We start from the raw sequence: 22,844 nt of genomic DNA on the forward strand, positions 1-22,844 counted from the left end.
AATTTCTGGATGCTTAAAATTTAGGCTTTTATTATCAAACTGGTTGAAGTTATAAGAGGAATATATTTTCATCACCATGGATAATTTATTGCTCTTTCATCAGGTACAGTACATATATAATTATATATTTATATATATTTAAGTCTACTACAGGGAAATCTATGGCAGATTGACTTAAATATATTTAATGTGTAAATGTCATCGGTATATGTTTCTGATTTAATCCTTATTTGTTATTTTGTGTTGAAGACATTTCTTAAAATATCGGTGGTATTGGAGCACATAACGGAGTATCTCAGCAAGGATTGATTTCTAAATAACATACCTTTCAAAACTACTTAATTTACTGCTGTTATTTTAGAACATCTCCGGACCAGAACCGTGTGATTACAGGGAATATTTGAAGGTGTCATGCGAAACACTTCGTGTTATTTTAGTTTTTCTCCAGCAGGTGGCGGTAGATGACAACACACGGAGAGCTCTCAATGCAGCTTGGCACCGGGGTTCAAAAAGCAAGTGGGAGGTGGTATGAACCAAACATTTACTCACGCCAGGACTCTTCATATTTCATCCAGAGGAGCGCATGGATCCGGGCTCAGGCACACTGTCCGCCGCCTGTCCTAGATGCTGGGCGGACTCAGACGGGAGGCTGTAGCTGCTGCATCCCTCATTTTGAACATACCTTACTACTGATAGCTGTGACAGCTTGGACTGAGCAGACAGAGGAGCAGCACGGGAGCCGTTGTTTCGCGTACAGTACCGGTGGAGACAGTGCAGTGGAGATGGAGCGGTGGAAAGGCAGAGTGGCCCTGGTGACCGGAGCCTCGGTGGGCATTGGAGCGGCTGTAGCTCGGGCACTGGTCCAGCAAGGCATGAGGGTGGTCGGCTGTGCCAGGAATGTGGACAAAATAGAGGTGGGCATTTAATTTAATACCAATTATAACACCTGTGAAATAGTCGGTCTATACTCAGATAAGCTAGCTCTGTTGGAGCAACAACAAACTAACGTTAGCTAACGTTAACTGTTAGCTAACGTTAGCTTCACAACTTCAGATAGAAACCTTTAGCCCCGTGGACGCTGTTGAAATAAACAAGTCTAGTAACTACGATGTTGCAATAACGTTAGCCGATTTTATGAAAGTACCGCATTGATCTTAATAGTTTTACCGTAACAATGATGTTAAATCCAAAAATAACTGGCATCACAAGCGCTATAAACCACGACGTTAGCTAAATCCAGACTATCTGTTCAGATTTCCCATATGAATATTACAGGGATTTTATTGTACCCCGGATTGGCTCACGGTACCACCCAACAAATGCGATGCTCCTAAAACCAGCATCACTCTGCATATCCCACAGCCTCCTAATCTGTAATAATCTCTATTATTAATCCTTTCTTGGAAAAATCACTCTCTTTTGATTGACCTTCTCCAGCGAGGTTAGGGTCAGCGGCAGCAGAGGATGTAGAATGTCTCTCCTGATGACAGGTCAGAGAGGGAGATACCTGCCAACAACTGTTCATGATGTGGGACAGGAGCTAGTGGCTCACCCTGCCATCCTTCATCCACCGCCAGTGTTGCAGTAATACACGGTCTGTTCAGGTAGAGGCAAATTACCTCTGCATAGTTTCAAAGAGAGGTGTCAGTGCGTCTGGTGGGACACCAACTATATATTAAGTACTGTCTAGTGTACATGAATGGCTTTTCCGATCACTATACAGTGTATAGCACATGTTGTATCGAACTAGTGAATTTATGGCTGTAATTTAAAAAAAATAATTAATTCTAAAGGGGGATACAGACTGGAGGGCAGAAGCCAGGGTTATTGCAGCCAGTGGCCCCACCCCACTAACTCTTGCCTAACCATAAGCCCCAGGGCCGTGCACCTTGCTTATCTTGTCAGCCAATAATTAAGCCTCCACTCGTCCCAGCTCCCAGCACTGGGCTGCCGAAGGCCTACGTTCAGACACCTTTTAGACAGCTAATGTGTTTTTCTTTGAAGCAGAGTACTGCAGCTTAGCAGGCCTGTGGTTGTTAACAGCATTGTCATATTTGAATGTTTAGGCATTGTACCGTAGAATGTCACCTCAGTACATCCACTTGTTCCATTTTATCGTAGTTATATAAATTATTACTTTTTCTTTCATCAATCTTTGTTGTTGTTGTTTTTTCTTCCTAGTGTTAAAAAAAGGAATTATTACATATTCCAGTTAGGTCTTGTTTCTATTACATGCAAGCATTTTCTCCACCTTAACTACACACACACACACACACACACACACACACACACACACACACACACACACACACACACACACACACACACACACACACACACACACACACACACACACACGCACATACATGCATAGAGTTAATGTGAATTGTGCAATAAATAGCCTCCCTCCATTCATACTCTGGTCACATGGTCCCTGCTGTCAACAGTTAACTGCAGCAGCTTGTTTCAGCCTGTGTGTGACAAAACAAGGTCACAACATTTTAAACCTTTTTATAGTACTTTTACATAATACAATCATTCGGCATTTAAGAGCTGACCACATCACAGCCAGAACAATCTCAACACTTCTTATTATGATACATGAAAGAAAAGATTAAACTAACAAAATATTTGGTGGAACTATTGATATCAGGTTGTGTAGAGTGACATGTTTCCATCTCTCCCATTCTGACGGATTTCATCACTTGTACAAGACCCCAGAGAGTTGTCTGTGTGAATTGAGGGACAAAGCCAGTATTGTACCCTTTGCAACGTAAACTGGGTTCTTGCTGTAGTTGTGCCAAACCTGGCATGCTGCTAGTGGAGAGTGCAAGTGTCCATCACTAAGTCACTGTTTATGACTTCCCTTTTGGTGTGTAATTCTTCTACTTTTGCTTTTGATGTCAGTATCGTCCAACAGCAACATTCACACTTGTAGTAGACCAGATAAAAAACGACAATGAAAGGATAAATGTATTCAAATGTCGTAGATTGCGGCGTAAATAAAGAGTCCCGGCTGCGGCATTGTTTGGCCTGTCTGTGAGACTGTAAAGTTGGCAGCAGGGGAGCAACGGGCCGAAGGGAGACGTGTGGTCACCATGGGCTCTGTGCAGGAATGGAGACGACGGGGACGCGTCCAAGTAGCAGCAACACAGCTTCTCATTAACTCTTGTGAAACCCTCAAAGGCCAGTGGAATACGCGTTTATTTCACAGCGCACACAATGTATTGTTTGGGCATTTAAAAGGTTTAGAAGCGGCCTCTGTGCATAGGACAGTGCAGTTCAAAAGTGTGCCATTGAGAGCCGCATGTATGCACTTGTTACACTCTGACTTATGATGTCCATTCAGTTTTCCAGATGAATTTATTGTGCTGTGAATATTGTAAATACAACAAGATGACAGTCTCAGATGGATATCTGCGATCTCGACTGTCCTTTCTTGGCTGGTCTAACTGCTTATCTTAGACAAGAATTACATGAATTGTGAACACACAACCTGAATTATACAGCCTAACAAACTACTGCTTATATCTATCACAGGACACACCATTTATCTGTATACAATCTTGCATATGAACAATACAATTATCAGGTCAGGTTACTGACGTTACAATGGCGCTAAACTGCTAGCGCGCGAATAGCCTCATTTAGCGAATGATGCTAGCCTTAGTTAGCCGCCCTACGTTTCAGTATTAAACACTTAATCAACATCAAAACATGGCACCGCAAAAGTGAGCGAACTTAATATAAATGTATCTGGCGCTTGTGTACTTCTCTCACCTGTGAATACAAAAAGAAGACAGTCTGCTTCGTATCTGCGATCTCGACTGTCCTTTCTTGGTTAGTCTAACTTGCTTATTTTAGACAAGAATTACAGCGCCAGCCATGCCAAAAACCGTTACTGCCACCTATTGGGGAAAATGAGTATCGCCCTACTTTAGGTGAAAGCAGGTGAGTTTAAAAGTCACACAAAGCGTTTTAAATTATAATAACCAGAAAATAATGGTGGCGGGGAGCAAGGTAATAACACAAACTAATACAATAACAATTCTCCAAATAATTGTAGCCTTTAAAATGTATTTAAAAGTATTAGCAGTGAGATCACCATCAAACTGGAAGGATCCTCTCTGGACTTATTGTAACTATATGCATGTTTTTTTCTATTTGAGAATCTGACTCAGAAGAAGAGGACGTCCACTGCAGCTACTGGTTGGTTGCAGTCTGGCCCACATAGCCCATATGTTGGGTTTGTTGTATCTTACCTAGCAAAAGGGGATGCAGTACTAAATAGACAGCTATGGGAGTATGGATGCCAGTTGCTGATCACAACAACTCAAATAATCCCCCATTTAAAATGCAAATACTAGATTTAAGACTACTATTCATTTCTTTTCTTTTCCCACATTTAGCAGGGGAATTCCATCACGCTGTTATGAATTTAGATAAAAGTGATTTAATATGTGTTTGCTAAATTTGGTTGTTGTAATATAATGCAGTCTAGCAAACTGTTTTCCATCTGAATCTACCGTAACCTGGTTTTTAATCATAGTTGCTATTATGAGTGTAAGTAAGTGCCTGCGCCTTTCCAATATAAGACCATAAGTTGTACTTTTATGTTTTTGTATTATCAGCATTATTATTATTATCTGTAGGTCAGGGCTGCTGTTGCTCCAGGGGAGGAGAGGCAGAGGGTGGGGTGGTTTTTGTCACATAATCAATCAAATTAGTTTGTCACCTCTGCGTTCAATGATTCCTGGAAAGTAACATTTGTGTCGTACTGTATGCAGGCCGACAAGAAGCATCAAAACATAGTTGTTCCTTCTTCACTGGTCAATAGAATCATACATCTACAATCTCTATACAGTATGTTTATGAATGATTCATTTTTAATAGGGCAATAATTACTTTTCTATCAAGGTTACAAAGTCATTCATTGTCAAGTAGTCCCATTTGTTTTAAGACAGAACATCCGCCTCTGTGTATCAAACACATCTTTTTGTATTGTATAAGTCCAATTAAAATGGCTAAAGTCAAACAGACGTTCCCTGGGTGCTTTGCGGCTACCCCACAGTAGCCGCATCTGTCAAAATTCAAAGCTTTGGCTGCTGCAGGTTTAGATCAGATAAATTTAGCGAACATAATTTGTGGGTTTTCAATGCTAAACAGATTTGTGGGTTTTCAATGCTAAACAGATTTGTGGTTTGGTTTCGGTTTAGCAAGAGATTGGGAAGATATTCTGCATGAAATGTGTCCAAAGAAGATCTTTTTTTTTTTTCTCCAAATCTGGACGGTCAATGCCGTTGGCCTTTTGAGAAAATAGCATTTGAATACATTGGTTGTATTGAAATTCAGGTCTTTGCCTGTTTTGAAAGTTTTGTCAAAGTTCCCAATTGGCTGCCTGTTAATGTTGCTCTACACAAAGCAGTAGCCTCTACACTTTGTGTGTGTGTGTGTGTGTGTGTGTGTGTGTGTGTGAGTGTGTGAGTGAGTGAGTGAGTGAGTGAGTGTAAGAGAGAGACTAGCCCAAACAACTTTTATGCAAGTGAGTAAATTCTGAAATAAAGCTTGAAGCCAGAAGGTTAATTTAAGACCTTGGCTGACTGACTTCGATTTGGTGCCCATTCTGCAGGACGTAAAAGGTGCTCAGTCATGCTTTAAAAGCTGAGGTGACACAATAAAAGACAATCCGTGTCTCACTTGTCTGCAAACCTGACACTGTCTCAGCCACCTCCTGTGAGTTGTCTGGACAGCCTGTGATTTCACAATGAACAGATATCACCACAGAACGGGTTTGAAGTGGGTCAGGTCAGACAGATTTACTCTTTGTCTCAAACCTCTGCCTCACTTTGAGTTTCTATCTCTCTTTTAGTCTGTGTCTGCGCTTCTTCATATACTTTACATTACATTACAGTCATTTAGCAGACGCTTTTATCCAAAGTGACTTACAATAAGTGCATTCAACATTGGTAATCAAAAGAACTACTAGTCACCAGAAGTCATAAGTACATTTCCTTTTCCAAACAAGCATCTAAGAGCATGAAGCAGAGCATAACTCAGAGCCAAAGTACAGTAACAAGAAAAACAGTTAGTACAACAAGCTAGTATGAATACAATAAGTGCTAAGTGGAAGGCTCAGGGTAGCACTTCCTGAAGAGGTGGGTTTTCAGCCTGCGGCGAAAGATGGGCAGCGACTCTGCTGTCCTGACGTCAGTGGGAAGTTCATTCCACCACTGTGGGGCCAGGACAGAAAACAGCCGTGACCGGGTCGATCGGCCGCCAGGACCTCTGAGCAACAGGGCAACCAATCACCCCGAAGCAGCAGAGCGAAGTGGTCGGGCGGGGGTGTAGGCCTTGACCATGGCCTGGAAATAGGAAGGAGCTGTTCCTTTCACTGCCCTGTAGGCTAGCACCAGAGTCTTAAACTGGATGCGAGCTCTTACAGGTAGCCAGTGTAGAGAACGGAGAAAGGAAGTTGTGTGGGAGAACTTGGGGCGATTGAACACCAGGCGAGCTGCGGCTTTCTGGACAAGCTCCAGAGGTCTGATGGCCGTCGCCGGGGCTCCGGCGAGTAGAGAGTTGCAGTAGTCCAGGCGGGAGATGACAAGAGCCTGGATAAGAACCTGTGCTGTCTCGTCAGTGAGGAAGGGACGAATCCTCCTGATGTTGTAGAGCAGGAATCTGCAGGAGCGTGTAACGGATGAAATGTTTGCTGAGAATGACAGTTGGTCATCCAGGGTCACACCCAGGTTCCTCGCAGTCCGAGTCGGCGTCACCACGGTATCATCAATGGTGATGGACAGGTCCCGGTGCGGGCAACCCTTCCCCGGGAGGAACAGTAGCTCAGTTTTGTCTAGGTTGAGCTTGAGGTGGTGTGTCGTCATCCACTTCGAGATGTCAGCCACACACGCAGCGATGCGCGTCTCCACTTGGGTGTCACCGGGGGGAAATGACAAGACCAGCTGGGTGTCATCGGCATAACAATGGTAGGAGAAGTCATGCGAGCGAATAACAGAACCCAGAGATGTTGTGTAGAGCGAGAAGAGAAAGGGGCCCAGGACTGAACCTTGCGGAACCCCCGTAGTCAGCATGCGTGGTTCCGACACGGCCCCCCTCCAGGTCACCTGGTAGGATCGACCCGTCAGGTAGGATGCAAACAGGGAGAGTGCAGAGCCTGAGACGCCTATCCCCTTGAGGGTGGAGAGGAGGATTTGATGGTTCACAGTGTCAAACGCCGCAGACAGGTCCAGGAGAATCAGGACAGAGAAGAGAGAGTTAGCTCTTGCGGCGTGAAGCGACTCTGTCACCGGAAGGAGGGCCGTCTCTGTCGAGTGACCCACTTTGAACCCGGACTGGTGGGGGTCCAAAAGGCTGTTCTGGTGGAGATAGGAAGACAGCACGTTCAAGTGTTTTGGATAGAAAGGGTAGAAGAGAAACCGGTCTGAAGTTCTTGACATCAGAGGGGTCAAGTGATGGTTTCTTCAGAAGGGGGTGACTCTGGCAGTCTTGAAGGCTGTGGGAAAGCATCCTGAAACAAGAGATGTGTTGATGAGGTGGGTGAGGAAAGGAAGGAGTTCAGTCGCAATAGACTGAAGAAGAGGGGAAGGGATCGGGTCAAGGGAGCACGTGGTGGGGCGGTTAGACGTAACAAGGTTGAGGACCTCGTTAGGGGAGAGAGGAGCCAGAAAGGGTAAGATGGCGCGTGGAGATGGGAGGGAGAGCTGTGGGGGCAGGGTTGGACAGGGTGGACAGGGAGAGAGGGGCTGAGAGAAGGAGGATCTGATATCATTTACCTTCTTGTCAAAGAAGTTGGCGAAATCATCAGGGAGAAGGGAGGAAGTAGGAGGAGGGGGTGGGGGTTGGAGGAGTGAAGTGAAAGTTTCAAAGAGTTTTTTAGGATTGGAAGCAGAGGTTAGGATTTTAGAGCGGAAGAGTGCAGCTTTAGCAGTAGATGGAGAGGAGGAAAAAGTGGAAAGAAGAGCTTGGAAGTTAAGAAGGTCCTTCGGGAGTTTGCCTTTTCTCCATTTACGCTCAGCCTCTCTTAGGCTCCGTCTATCAGTACGCACTGAGTCCGACAGCCACGGGGCAGGTGGAGTTTGCCGTGCAGGCCTGGAGATGAAGGGACAGAGTTTGTCCAAAGAAGAAGTAAGGGTGGAGAGGAGAAGATCAGTAGCAGTATCAGGGGATAGGAGAGAGAAGGATTCAGGGTCAGGGAGAGCAGAGGTGACAGAAGAGGAAAGATCAGCAGGGGAGAGGGAGCGGAGATTACTCCGGGTAGAAACCATGTGGGTAGGTGGAGGAAGTGATGGGGGAGAGGATAGGGAGAAGGACATGAAATAGTGGTCAGAGAGCTGGAGGGGAGTGACAGAGAGGTTAGCAGTAGAACAGTGCCTAGTGAAGATAAGATCCAGCTGGTTGCCGGCCTTGTGGGTAGGAGAAGAGGAGTGGTAAAGGTCAAAGGAGGAGAGGAAGGAAAGAAGAGGTTCAAGCTTATCGGTCTGGATGTTGAAGTCACCGAGCAGGATGAGCGCCGAGCCATCGTCATGGAAGTGCGAGACTAGTGTGTCGAGCTCCTCCAGGAACTCACCAAGAGGCCCTGGTGGGCGATACACAACAGCAATGGTGAGCTTGACTGGATAAGTGACAGTAACAGCATGAAATTTGAAAGAGGACGGGGAGAACTGAGGAACAGAGACAAGAGAGTATTTCCATTATGGGGAAATTAGCAGGCCAGTACCACCACCCCGCCTCGCAGCTCTGGGAGTGTGAGAGAAAGAGTACACATCTGACAGAGCTGCGGGTGTGGTGGTGTTTTCTGGTGTGATCCAGGTCTCAGTTAGAGCAAGAAAGTTAAGGGAGAGCAAGGAAGCGTAACCTGAGATGAACTCAGCTTTCGGCACTGCCGACTGGCAATTCCAGAGCCCCCCTGCCACCACTTGCTCGCCCCGAGCTGAGAGAGTAGGATAGATGAGGTTAGTGGGGTCACGGCTCCTGAAAGCTGCCCAATGTCTACGTGACCACCGGGCAGAGGAACGGACAGAAATAGGATGCAAGCACATGGTAGTACACGCTTGAGAAGTCTTAGCTTGACGAAGTCGGGCTTGAAAAAGTCAGCCTGTTGCCTTTGTTTGTCAGACGCTTGAAAGTGGACGCTTCCAGCAGTGATTAAGTACAGCTATCTACTGATTGCTCATTGTCTGTCAGGAGTGGAAGCTCTGCCTTTGCAATCAGCAATCAAGGCTTGCTCAAACAAGCAGAAACTCCGGAAGCACTTCACAACTGAGGCCACTGAGACAGGCCTAAGTACAGCTATCGAGACAGTTTAAAGCAAGTTGGTTTAAGGCTACATCCACATTACTCCGTTTTCGTTTGGAAACAAGAGTTTTCAAACGAAAACGATCTCCATCCACACGGCGTTTCAGCCATCGTTTCCGAAGTGATCTCCGTCCATATTACACGCCTGGAAACGAATATCACGTGACTCTTCACGTTCACTGGGCATGCGCTGATGTAAACAGGAAGTAGATTGTCGTATTTTGTAACTAAGCAACCAGAGTAATAAAGTAGTCTTTAATGATCGTAAGTATGTGTTTGATACTTAAGATCTTCTCTCAAATCTTCCTCTATAAACTCAAACAGATACAGTTCGTGGAAAGTTTAATACGTTTTATTTTTCAGACTTAATGTTAGTTACAGCGCTGCGGGTCTCTCTCTCTCTCTCTCTCTCTCTCTCTCTCTCTCTCTCTCTCTCTCTCTCTCTCTCTCCGCTCACTGATCTCTCTCTCTCTCTCTCTCTCACCGCTCACCGATCGCTACAATAACAGCTGTTTCCTCCGCAGACATGCAGACTTTAACTGGACAACAGCTGCTAGTAAAGACAACAAGGTCAGCAATGCCTGTAATCAGTTGTCAGTTAACCTGGTAGTCGATCGCGGGTGTCTACGTCATCGTTTCCAAACGTATGCGTTTCCGTCCGTCCACACGAATACGCTACCCGGAGTTTCCAAAGTTATCCGGCTTTGGGATCGTATCTAGTGGAAGCTCCGCCTTTGCAATCAGCAATCAAGGCTTGCTCAAACAAGCAGAAACTCAGAAAGCACTTCACAACTGAGGCCACTGAGACAGGCCTAAGTACAGCTATCGAGACAGTTTAAAGCAAGTTAGTTTAAAGCAGGCCTAAGTACAGCTATCAAGACACTTTAGTTTAAAGCAAAGTGTTTGCTCACACTGTGATTTGTGTGATGTGCAAAATGTAGAGTTAGCTGGTAGTTGAATTGTTCTTTATTCTAAAACCCATTTAGCCTATGTACAGTACATTATGAATAATCGTCCAGTCATTACAGGCTTTTTTTTTTCTTTTTTTCCTGTATCTCTTGTCATCGGCTGTCAGAAAACAATCACATCACCGCTATCTTCACCTGCACAGTTGCTGTTTTTTTTATTTCCCGTGTCAATTTTCTCCTAAGCTCATCGAGTTACCTTGCGGCTTCTTCGTCATGCTCACAAGCTTTTTGTCTTACCCAAGCAGAAAGCGTTTCCACTGACTGCACGTTTTTCCACTTGAGCTGTGAGCTGACAAAGATTTATACCTGACTAATAATCCGTCAGTTTCCGTGGATTCTTCCCCCCCAGGGAGAAGCAACATTGTCACCGACGCAAGCAACAGCATTTCCTCATATATGAATCCTCCCAAAGCAGCGGGCCAGGGGATACCAGTGACTCACGAGTATCTAGACACAGATTTATGATGTATGCTGCTGATAAGAAATCAGTCTCACTCATCTCTGTAACGGGCAAACACTACTGACCTCGGCACGTTTTCACCTTGACATTAGTTTCAACCTCTCGTTCACCTATTCCAAGTTCACAGGTTTATGTGCAGTTTGTGCTGGGAGTTTCTGCTTGAGTGTAGAAATTGCCAGTGTGATAGGTAGGGAATTGATGGATGGATGGATTTTGATACTCCCCCTAAGATGTCACTTTTCTTCATTAATTCTCACTTTAGTCTCCACGAAAATCATGTCAGGAGTGTTTTTAATTACTTCTATTAAATCACCAGGGTCTTATATAATTAACAGTCTGATCGGTCTCGGCAGCTCAGTGCCCCCCCCCACCCCCCCCACCCCCCGTGAGCCACCACTGTGCCGTCCTCTCTGTGCTCATCACCTTTCAGGGTGTAAGGTTTACCGGCATTGACATGCCCCCCCGGCCTCCTGCTATGATAGGTGGGGCGCTTCCTGTCCTGTCCTGTCTCTGACTTTCTGGAAATCTCCTCTGTGCGTGCGCGGAGGCCTCAGATGTGCGACAGCAGGAAGACGTCACCGTACAGACGCTAAGTGCAGCGGCAGAAGCAGGCCAGCGCTTGTTGTTGAATGTTTATTTGTAGCAGAGACCGAGCAGAGTGCAAAGGAAAGCTCTCTCTCTGCGGTAAAAGTATTTTATGAGTCTACAACACAAACACGGAGACAAGTTGAGTTCGCCAAGTTCAGTTTTTCCATAAAAGGAGGGGGAGGGAAGGGGGGGGGCTCGACGAGAAAGAATGCAAATTGGATTGTGGTCTCTTCGACTGTGGCCAAATTGGATTCGTTGCTGGGTGTTTGTTTGATTTTTGGAAACATTTTCTGGTTATTCTAAGCTCACAGAGTTGAAAGGACCCAGCTCAGGCTGGCGCAGTTTGAAAAGGTTTTTTAATTTGGGACACGACCGATCCACACCGTCTCCATGAGACTCTCCTTTTCGTCTGGTTTCTGTTGCTCTGGGCTGTAGTTATCTAAAAGTCAGCACGCATAACGCTGTTGCTCCCAGCTACGACCCCGCGACGAGAGCAAAGCTGTTGTACAGATGAGCGGCGTTAGGTGCAGGAATCACTCATCACACGTGATGGATGCTGGTTCACTAGCAGGACGCTTCAGCGTGTTTCAACTACAAACAAGAGAACCGGAGAGATGTTTTTTTTAATCATATGATGCCCATGTGGATGTGTGACTAAAGGCGTCTCTCTTTCTGTAGTTGATCTAGTTTTGAAGTATGTCTGACAGAAATTTTCTGTCATATTTTGATTTTGATCTACCTGTTTTTATTCACTTTGTTTGGGAAAGTAAAATGTCACCACACTGGTTGCACCAGTCTGTTGCACAACAACACCTGGCTGCCTCCTCCGTCTTTAGTCGAGACTCTTCAGATTACAAAAGCCTTATTTTATTTGCGCTATGTACTTGTTTTTACAGACAATGTTTTCTTTAATTTACCCAGGCACCATGTTAAAACGTATTCCTTGATTGGAAGTCCCCAGAAGTCTGTCAATGAGTGTAGTTACCAACAAAGAGCGTAATTATGTTTCTTATCTCTTTGTCTTGATGAGACCTCAAGGAAGTGCTGTAAAAGCCGCCCTGTCAGACCTTTGGACCTTTTAGTGACAGTCTCAGTGTGTGAAGGAGAGATAATCGCTCAACCAACTTTCTTCTCTGCTGCAATGCTTTTATACAGCCTACTAGAGCCGCCTTCTTTTAGTCGAATAATCTGTCTTTTTGGTCTAAATCGGCTAAGATTTCTTTCGTTGTTTTTTTATGATTTTTATTTCATGATTAATGAGTTGTTTCCATAAAACGTATGAGCACATCTCTGGTAAAAAAACAAGATAAAGTGGTGCTTTTGTGTGATTCTTTGTGGAGAAAATCAGTTTTACAGATCTGTTGATTAAATCAAATAGTTTCCCCTATAGCCCACCTACAGTTCGGTGGGCTGAGGATTGCATCGCTGCTTTTTGCAGATGATGTGGTCCTGATGTCTTCATCGGGCTGTGACCTCCAGCACTCACTGGATCGGTTCGCAGCCGAGTGTGAAGCGGTTGGGATGAGGATCAGCACCTCTAAATCTGAGGCCATGGTTCTCAGCAGGAAACCGGTGGATTGCCCACTCCGGGTAGGGAATGAGTCCTTACCCCAAGTGAAGGAGTTCAAGTACCTCGGGGTCTTGTTCGCGAGTGAGGGAACAATGGAACGGGAGATTGGCCGGAGAATCGGAGCAGCTGGGGTGGTATTGCAGTCGCTTTACCGCACCGTTGTGACGAAAAGAGAGCTGAGCCGCAAGGCAAAGCTCTCTATCTACCGAGCAATCTTCGTTCCTACCCTCACCTATGGTCATGTGGACTGGGTCATGACCGAAAGAATTAGATCGCGGGTACAAGTGGCCGAAATGGGTTTCCTCAGGAGGGTGGCTGGCATCTCCCTTAGAGATAGCGTGAGAAGTTCGGTCATCCGTGAGGGACTCGGAGTAGAGCCGCTGCTTCTTTGCGTGGAACGGAGCCAGTTGAGGTGGTTTGGGCATCTGGTGAGGATGCCACCTGGGCGCCTCCCTAGGGAGGTGTTCCAGGCACGACCAGCTGGGAGGAGACCCCGAGGGAGGCCCAGGACCAGGTGGAGGGACTATATCTCCAAACTGGCCTGGGAGCGCCTCGGGATCCCCCTGTCAGAGCTGGCTGATGTGGCCCGGGAAAGGGAAGTTTGGGGTCCCCAGCTGGAGCTGTTGCCCCCGCGACCCGATCCCGGATAAGCGGACGAAGATGAATGAATGAAAAAAAAAAAAAAAAAGTTTCCCCTATGACCTGCTATCACCTTTGACCCCCCCCCCCCCCACACACACACACACACACACACACACACACACACACACAGTCGATATGACTGTGCTCAGGCTAAAGATAAGATAAGATAATCCTTTATTCGTCCCGCATGGGGAAATTTACAAGATTACAGCAGAATAGTGCAAACAAGAGACGTATATTAAAAAGCTTGAAAGTCTATTTTTATGTCACACCGTAGTAGTTGAGCTGGACATTGAGTGGTGGAGAGGGCTAGAGTAAAGAATAAAGTGTCTTAACTGGATGTGTTTCTCAGAGACCTCCTTGTTAGTTTATTTTCAGAAAAGGAACCGATAAACAAAGAATGAATTTCCCCTTCACTTAATTTAATTTGGCTCCTAGTGAAATGTCGTGGTAGCTCTAAATTAGTCTTAATGTGAATTCATCTATTGGGGTGGATTCCCCCTTGCCTGCAGGACCCCATCCTGTGCTGTTCTCCTCCTCCTAGAGCAACACATACTGAGATCTGAATGTGTTTTGATCAGCTTTAATGCAGCAGGCCTCAGGTTTTGTTTTCTAGCTCTCCTTCTGTTTCTCTTTCTGGCTACCAACCCGCCCTCTACTCCTCCCTCCTTCCGCACACTTTTTGTGATCAGTGGGCAACAATCTCAGTAATGAGGATGCATGCATTTTGCATTTTGACAGGCAAAATAGTTTTGTGTGTCACAGGTACTTAAGAGTTGGGACACAAAGGATTAAGAGGGGAGGGGGTTTTTTTTTGGCTGCATTACACATTTGGATTTCTTTTCAGACCATAAGACGGGGCACGGTGGCCTATAACACAATCCATCTGTTGCCTGCGAGACCTCCAGAGTCAAACTGAGACAAATCTAATTTCTCAGCGCTCTCCGCTCATGGCTGCCGCCTCGTGCTATTGATCTGGCTCACCACTTAGATCTTGTCTGCCTTTAACGTTTTGGCAGCTTTATTTTTTTTTATCCCTTCCCACTTCTCTAGCGAGTCGTTTCTCCCGGTCCATTTACACCAGCTCCACGTGAGCGGGTGAATGATTGATGAACAGGACAATGATGTTCCATGCATTGTGGAGCTTATATAACAGCCCCCCCCCCGTGAATGTGACCATGTAGGCATGTAAACATGTGTCAGGAGAGTGCTGCGTGGGTGTATGCACACCCATTGCTGGGACACGTAAAGCCTTTATGACCTGTTGTAACATAATTTGTCTTTTGAATTGTAAGTAATTTTTATCTTTTCAGTGTCGGTCTTATCAAGACTGTCTGGGTAATGGCAAACAGTGAATTCTGTTTGAGTTCTTTGTACGCATGTGCGGTCTTTTATAACTGCCCACGAACAAAACCATGTGAGAGTAACTGATAACACAGGTGATATGTAAATGGATTTTGTATGAAAAAGTTTTACATTTTGTAAATATTGTCAAAAGAAATCCAAGATTAGTAAACCAAGTATTGAAGGCTGCATTGAGAGGGGAAAAACGTATGGAGCTAAATCCAGGTCAAAAGTTTTGATCATTTGAAAAAATTATTTGAACCTGAAATTTCAAGTTATGGTCTTGAACATTGAACAATACAGCAATGTATTCAAAATAAAAATAAGTGAATGAAAAGTTTTTTTATTTTGAATATAATTGTTATTCAGCTCTGGAATTTTTTTGAATACATTCATTTTTTCATTTTTCACTTTTATATAAATTTTGATAATTGAGGTCTTGTATTTTTCATTTTCAGATTTTATATTTTCAGATACATTTTTTTTTTTTTTTTTTCGGTTTCAAATCTTTTTTTCACTTTCAGATCGTTTTTTTCAGTTCAGACTTTTGCCCCTGATCTAGCGTGAGGGGCGCGTCATCATGAGTGACAGCATCACAAAGAAGGCTGAGGACCTTCCTCAACAATGTTGCCTCCAGGTAACGTGGGCACCAAGATAATTATGATTGAACACTTTCTATACACGATATTCACGCGAATGCAGAGGGGGCGAGACGGGCCGGTGGTGCGACCCGACCCCACGTGGCCGGGATCCCACCTCACCCGGCACGCTGACCCTCACTTTCATTGCGCCACGGGGTTTGCAGTTGCTTCACCCTGTGACTCGCGCGTGCGCTAGACTCCTTGGTCCATGTTTCATGACGGGTCGGGTGGGTTGTCGACATCGCCGCAAACCCCTGACGCCTTTTACTTGAGCCGATCCCCGCCCTGGCGACGCGGTTGAGGCGGACTGTCCTCAGTGCGACAGTCGCATATGAGATGTGGTTTATAGATCTCCAGCAATATGTTTGTGAATGTGTGACGAATCTGGCGACAGAGGCAGACAACAGCTGCTGCGCATGGAAGGGAAACCAGTAGGTTTAAAAACCAGTAGGGACGTAACACCGGGACCCGTCCCTCCCCACAGGGAGAGCGGGCACAGCGAGCACTTAGTCTACGGCCCCGGAAAGTAGGGAGGTCTGGGTGAGGAGCGCTGAAAAGCACCTTCGCCCCGAGCCTTTCCAATCCGACATCGTGCCGGGGTCGCGGCGCACCGCCACGGAGGATATGCGCCTGGCGAGGGTATAGCGGTCCTGACGTGCAAATCGGTCGTCCGACCTGGGTATAGGGGCGAAAGACCAATCGAACCAGTAGCTGGTTCCCTCCGAAGTTTCCTTCAGGATAGCTGATGCTCACAGTTTTTCCCCTCTGCATTCACGTGAATATGGTGTATAGAAATTGTTCAATCATAATTCTCGTGGTGCCCACGTTACCTGAAGGTTGTTGAGGAAGGTCCTCGGCCTTCTTTGTGATGCTGTCACTCATGATGACACGCCCCTCTCAGTTGAAGCCACGCCCCCACGCTAGATCAGGGTCAAAAGTCTGAACTGAAAAAAACGATCTGAAAGTGAAAAAAAGATTTGAAACCGAAAAAAAAATAATTTGAAACTGAAAAATACAAGATCTCAAATATCAAAATATATATGAAAGTGAAAAATTAAAAAATAAATGTATTCAAGAAAATTCCAGAACTGAATCAAAATTATATTCAACCCAAAAAAAACTTTTCATTCACTTATTTTTATTTTGAATACATTGCTGTATTTTCCAATGTTCAAGACCATAACTTGAACTTTCAGGTTCAAATAATTTTTTCTAATGATCTAAACTTTTGACCTGGATTTAGCTCCATAAAAACTGATGTTGGATTCCGATGCGGCTTTTGATTGATTTGGGTGTGTCCAGTACACCTTGCCCTCAAACATACTTATCTTCAGTTTTATGTGTTTCCCCAAGGCTCATTTAGCAGCTCTGCTGTCTGTCATTATGATATGTTCAGCTAGGCTTTTTTTCTCTCTCCCTATGTTAAAAAGGAGTGGCACCAAACATGCTTCACCTGCAGATCTCCAGTTTATAATTTGGTTTGTGATCAATGGATCGCGTGTGGAGTGCATTTGCCAGCTATGTTGATTTAATATTATTCTGTTATTCTATTCATTGTGTATATAGTGTGCATTTTTTATATAATATCTTTACTCTGTTATTATAATTGTATATATTGTGTATTGAAATATGCATCTTTTTTTTTAATATAATAAGATTTTTACTGTAAGCTATTGCTGCTCTGTATCCTATTGCTGCTTGCAACTAAATAATTTCCCCTCGCGGGATCAATAAAGTTACTATTTATCTATCTATCTATCTATCTATCTATCTATGTTGCTGTTGCTTATCTGTAGGACTGTAGTACACACACACACACACACACACACACACACACACACACGCTATGTGTGTGTCTCTCTCTCTCTCTCTCTCTCTCTCTCTCTCTCTCTCTCTCTCAGAGAGAGATATTCTCACACGCGCACACACACACACACACACACACACACACACACACACACACACACACACAGAGAGAGAGAGAGAGAGAGAGAGAGAGAGAGAGAGAGAGAGAGAGAGAGAGAGAGAGAGAGAGAGAGAGAGAGAGAGAGAGAGAGAGAGAGAGAGAGAGAGAGAGAGAGAGAGAGAGAGAGAGAGAGAGAGATTCACAGCCTGAGACTTCCTGTAGTTGGACCAAGATCACAGCCTGTTTGCTCTGCTGCTCCCACTTAAACCTCAGCAACACAACTAGTTCTCCCCCTCAAACAAAAGGCCAGCATGACTTCCCCCTCTATGTTAACCTCCTTTCTGAATGAAGAAGAGCCTGTCCACCAGTCTGTCGGCCTGAGAGCCGGTCCCTCCGGGGATTCAGCAGGGTGTGAATTGGAGATCTTTGGTCTTAAGGCGGTTCAGATACTTGACATTAATGTCTGAACAGACCAGTGATCACAGCCTCACAGTCAAGGTGATGGGCAAAAAGGGTTCACCTACACGGGCAAAAGGGGGCTTGTCCTAAGTCTTTACAGATGAGACAAGTGTTTTCAGTGTTTTAGCATTTTGACAGCTTTATTCGGGTAATGCCTTCACTCTGGATAATCCCAGTTAAACAGCTTAGAGGACGAGCAGGGGAAATCTGCAGACTCCAAGTGTGAGATAGGATGCATTAACTCTATTACATGTTTTGTTAAAAAAAAAAAAAAAAAAAAAAAAAAAAAGAAGAAGAAGAAAAAAAGCCTAAATCCAATTTAATCCCGGTATCAAAAAGCAGGTTTCACACAAGTACACTTGGTTTCCTTAAGGATCGGCTGCAGCAGCGACCACAATCAGCAGATGTGCTGCACTCATGTCCAGATGTCAGACATTTAACAGAAAGTCCAACAACATTAGTCACACTGATCCACGCTACTACATGTGATGAGTGATTGTCTTTCTCTTCTGCTTGCTTTGCAGTTTTCTTCATTGTACATTCTGGCTGTATAAGCTGTCACCACATTTGAGGTACTTAGGAGGCATCAGATCATGCTGCCTCTTCTCTCGGATTAGTTGCACCACAAAAAAAAAAAAGAGCTCAACATTGTGAGCTATGATTATATACGTACTTTACAACGTGCTTCGCTCTGCCCATAAAGCAAGACTCGGTGCTCAACGTCCATGCACATAAGGCATGTTTACAGTGTTGTGGATCTTAAAGAAAAGGTTGGAAAGTGCCCAAATTACTGACGAGGCTTTTTGGAAAGAGACGTATATACATAAATCCTGACAGTGTCCGCCAGTTCTTTGATGGAGGAATATGTAATTAAGCCCTTGTTGTTTCCTGATGTGGGATTGAGAATATACCCAACATGCTAAGTTAGCTATTACTATGATCGTAATGTCCAGTTTCTGCCAACTTCATGTTCATGTTCATCAAATAAGACAAACATCAAAATATGTCATCACAAAATGCTCAGATTATTGCAGCGCACTGAAGCTTTTGTTGAAATTTTATAGGTTTGTTTTCTCCTTTTAGTACATCCACATTATGGACTTTCTAAACATTTAGTCCACACACACTGCTGTGCATCATCTCGGTCCACCACCAGCACCGCCCTTATCCCCCACGCCCCCTCCCATTCTCTGACTGGCACCCAGAGCGAGACATCAGGTGACTGGTGCAGCTGTGCCTGGCAGAGGGGGGGGGGGGGGGGGCAGTTTGTATCAAACCCCACAGCAGGGACGAGCTGACCTGGTTGGAGTGGAGCCTGCAGCCGGCTCAGCCCAGCTGTAACCCGAAGGAAGAGGCATCACATGTGTGCAAATGCTTGCATCTTCTCGTCCAGGGTCATGATTTTGATTTTTTGTTGAAAATGGAATTTCAATTAATATGCGTTTTGTTATCAGGTAAAAGACATACTCAGACTTGAGTGCTTCTAGCTTCACTGATGCTGTCAGGTTATCTCTTGCCCTCAAATGATGTGGTGTTGATTTTACGGCTGCACGCTCTCACAGTTTTCCTCATGTCTGAGCGGGTAGGGTGTTTTTATGATGGTGCTGACTCTATCTTAATTATGATGCTACTGGTTAATCATTTCTAGCTCTTGCCCAACAGTGTCTCAGTCCTGTTTATCAATTCATGGTGACTTGTAGTGCTTACATTTTTGTGTTTATTATCCTCTAATAAATGTTTGTTGAATTGGGTCTGATTTGTGTTTTTCAGAAGCTGGCAGCAGAATGTCAGAGTGCGGGCTACAGCGGCACGCTGATCCCTTACAAGTGTGACCTGTCCAACGAGGAGGAGATTCTGTCCATGTTTTCAGCCATCAAGACGCTACACAAGGGCGTGGACGTGTGCATCAACAACGCCGGGCTGGCCCACAATGAGCCCTTGCTCAGCGGGAAAACGGAGGGCTGGAGGAACATGATCGATGTGGGTGGATCATCACACACAAATAAAATGCTTCAGCTGAAACAAGCCTAGTAGTTATTTGTTGTCGGGTTGGTTAGAATGATCCTCATCCGTTTATGTTATATTTTTTTATTGGTGCTCTATTCAACCAGAAAAAGGCAGAAGGAGGAGCTGAAACAGTTGCCCGGTGTGAGTGGAAGTGTTGTTTGTAGAGCGTTGTCATCTGTTGGAGTAAGAATTAAAGCAGAAGTGTGCGGACACATGGGCCAACACACAAACACACACACACACACACACACACACACACACACACACACACACACACACACAGAGCCCCTCCCCTCACAGAGGCTGCTTCATTGGCTCTGAGGAGAAGCACAGCAGAGGCCCACTAATGAAAGCCGGCACTATTTCTCTTGTTCAAACCTTACATTGTGATTCATTGAGCCCTTGACCACTAAAGACCCCCTCGTTCCAAAGTCCCTGCCTCCCCGAGTCCTGCATTCGTAACGCTCGTCCATCTGTTGTCATGGCAGCCTACATGAATGTGTACAGCAGTGTATTTTTAGCCTGTGTTTAATCTGTACGCTGACCTTGTTTGGTCACTTCCCCCTATCTTGCCACCACGTTGGCTTTAACCTGCCGTCTATCAATGTCACAGCGGGAGCAGCTTAGAGGCCACAAGCTGGACAGGAACAGCAGGTTCAGATGGTCTAATGCAGCGATACCGTGAACATCAGTCAGCTGATACACTTTCATCACACGGTATTCTGAGATTTTGCAAAATCCCATTCCACTTTGATACGAACCCGAGTTTAGCTACGTGTCATGTTGTGCATATAGAGATTGATAGAAACTGAGATGAATTAAGTGGATGTCTTCACTTCACCCTGCAGGTGAATGTCTTGGCCTTGTCCATCTGCACCCGAGAGGCATACAAATCAATGAAGGAGAGGAATGTGGACGATGGCCACATCATCAATATTAACAGGTAAGCTATACTTTTTGAATCCAAGAACAGATTGATCTGAAAATACCTCAGCCGGTTTGTTCAAGGTGGTTAAAATCCGGCAGCCATTAAGTAAAGCACATTGTGAGCTCGGACATGGAACGATGTGAAGATCTATCATAATCCTGTTGTTGAATATTATACATCTATTAATTGATTCAACTGTCTATTTGTGGGATCTGCTCTGGGCCTGTAAAGCCCATTGAGACACTGTCTATGATATTCAACCATACAAATAAATGTGACTTGTGAGAAATCTTGCCCTAGAAGGATGCAAGTAGAGTTGTGGTTACTAACTCAAGCATCTCTCTCCCCTTCTACCTGTTACAGTATGGGTGGGCACCGAGTGGTCCCGAGTGCCGACGAGCATTTCTATTGTGCGACTAAATATGCGGTGACTGCTTTGACCGAGGGGATACGGCAAGAGCTCCGAGAAGCAAACACCCACATCAGAGCCACAGTAAGTTTAGCGGTTGTCATCAGAGTTTGCAAGATTTTTGCTTTGACCTGTGCTGTTGCTCGCATATTGGGTCACATAAACAACTCTACTCTAGTTTGTCCTTAAGCTTTCCCAAACTGTCAGTGCGTGAGCAGTAAATATGAACGCTTTTCCCAATGCGTTTGCCTTCCCTGCAGTGTATATCTCCTGGAATAGTTGAGACCGAGTTTGCCTTCCGGCACCACAACAGTGATCCAGAGAAAGCAGCCGCAGTGTACGAGAGTATGAAAGTAAGAGCGCTCGTTTGACTTCGGAGTCACAAGATGCATTCCACATAGTGAAAATACCAGAGGGCTGTTACATCACCTCCTTTCTCCACTTTTTAGTGTTTGAAAGCAGAAGACATAGCCAGTGCTGTCACATTTGTCCTCAGTGCCCCTCCTCATGTCCAGGTACATATATGTGTATATATATATATATATATATATATATATATATATATATCTCTGTGTCTCTCTCGCTTTTACACCATGAAATGGATCAGCGTTATGTGACGGCTGGTTTCTGTACTGATGTCTTTTGTTTGTGTCACCAGATTGGAGATGTGCAGATGAGGCCAGTAGAGCAGGTGTCATAGCAGTGGAACAGGAAGCTGTAGGAGGAGCAGACCAGACTGCAGCCATGGTGACTCCATAGCGACCTCTGCTGGGCAAGGGTGGGGTGGGGTGGGGGGGTTAAACAAATCAACTACAGCTGTGTTGGATCTGCAGGGCCGTGGTCAAAGTGGGCATGATCCTTAAGGAGGCTGTGCAAGGAAATTAAGGGCACGGACTTTGTAAACCACTGCGAAAATACTACTGAATGCAACAACCTGGTATTTGTGAATCGTTGAGCCCAGTCCCTGAACTGAGCCGACTCCAACCGATGGCAGGAACAAATAACAAAGGAGAGAGTTGCTGCTGTGCTGTGTGGTCATCCGCACGACCATCAGTTCAGAGGGAAGAGTATGCCATTGATTGCACATGTTTTGTCTCTGTTTTTGTAGGTCACATGACATATCGTTTTGAAATTAAATGGAAAGATTAATTGCTTTTTATGAGAATTACTTTTTTGTTTTAATCTTTTTTCTTTTTTTTTATAAATGTTTTAACTTCTGATCATAGATAGATGTGGTCTCATACACATTTGTGTAACCATAGACAGTACTATATCTTACCCACTGTAACTAACATCAGTCTGTCCATGCTGCCACCTTTACTCACTGTATGTTTTCACAAAGGCTTTCAACCACTCATAAGGAATCAGGAAAAAGCACAGGTGCCATTGTCTGTTCAGCACATGGGTTTCTACTATCTACTATCCACCTGTATAATTTCAGTCGTTCTGCACTTTGGATTCATTTATGAGGAATTACAAGAAGGAAACACTGGCAACTTATGTAGGGAAAAAGAACTAACTCTGTGTAAATGTATACCCTAGAAATGTGTACCTCACAGTGGAAATTTCTCCTTCAATGAATAAATAAAAACAATTGCCCGCAAAGTGAA

The 22,844-nt window shown here is 44.8% G+C and overlaps 1 protein-coding gene across 2 annotated transcripts; it reads left to right on the forward strand.

The window, feature by feature from the left end:
• Positions 1–551: 551 nt before the first annotated feature.
• Positions 552–22,844, forward strand: dhrs11a (dehydrogenase/reductase 11a). 2 transcript variants are annotated; one of them, XM_068729416.1, is made up of 7 exons: positions 552–914; positions 19,661–19,870; positions 20,746–20,840; positions 21,189–21,318; positions 21,495–21,587; positions 21,684–21,749; positions 21,893–22,844. In XM_068729416.1, exons 1-7 carry the CDS (start codon positions 783–785, stop codon positions 21,932–21,934), a joined length of 768 nt encoding a protein of 255 aa, XP_068585517.1. In that variant the 5' UTR covers positions 552–782; the 3' UTR covers positions 21,935–22,844. The 2 variants fall into 2 exon arrangements, with proteins under 2 accessions (XP_068585517.1, XP_068585518.1); XM_068729417.1 differs by lacking the exon at positions 21,684–21,749.

Source organism: Cebidichthys violaceus, unplaced genomic scaffold (assembly GCF_023349555.1).
Source record: "Cebidichthys violaceus isolate CVI_PGR_0920_01 unplaced genomic scaffold, fCebVio1.0.p SCAF_46, whole genome shotgun sequence".
Taxonomy (NCBI): domain Eukaryota; kingdom Metazoa; phylum Chordata; class Actinopteri; order Perciformes; family Stichaeidae; genus Cebidichthys; species Cebidichthys violaceus.

What these genes read in the sequence shown, in the direction of transcription:
- dhrs11a (XM_068729416.1), top strand. Translation starts at nt 783, where the DNA reads ATGGAGCGGTGGAAAGGCAGAGTGGCCCTGGTGACCGGAGCCTCGGTG. An exon ending in GGAATGTGGACAAAATAGAG is followed by an intron (nt 915 to 19,660) that starts GTGGGCATTTAA and finishes TGTGTTTTTCAG; the next exon opens with AAGCTGGCAGCAGAATGTCA. An exon ending in GTGCCCCTCCTCATGTCCAG is followed by an intron (nt 21,750 to 21,892) that starts GTACATATATGT and finishes TTGTGTCACCAG; the next exon opens with ATTGGAGATGTGCAGATGAG.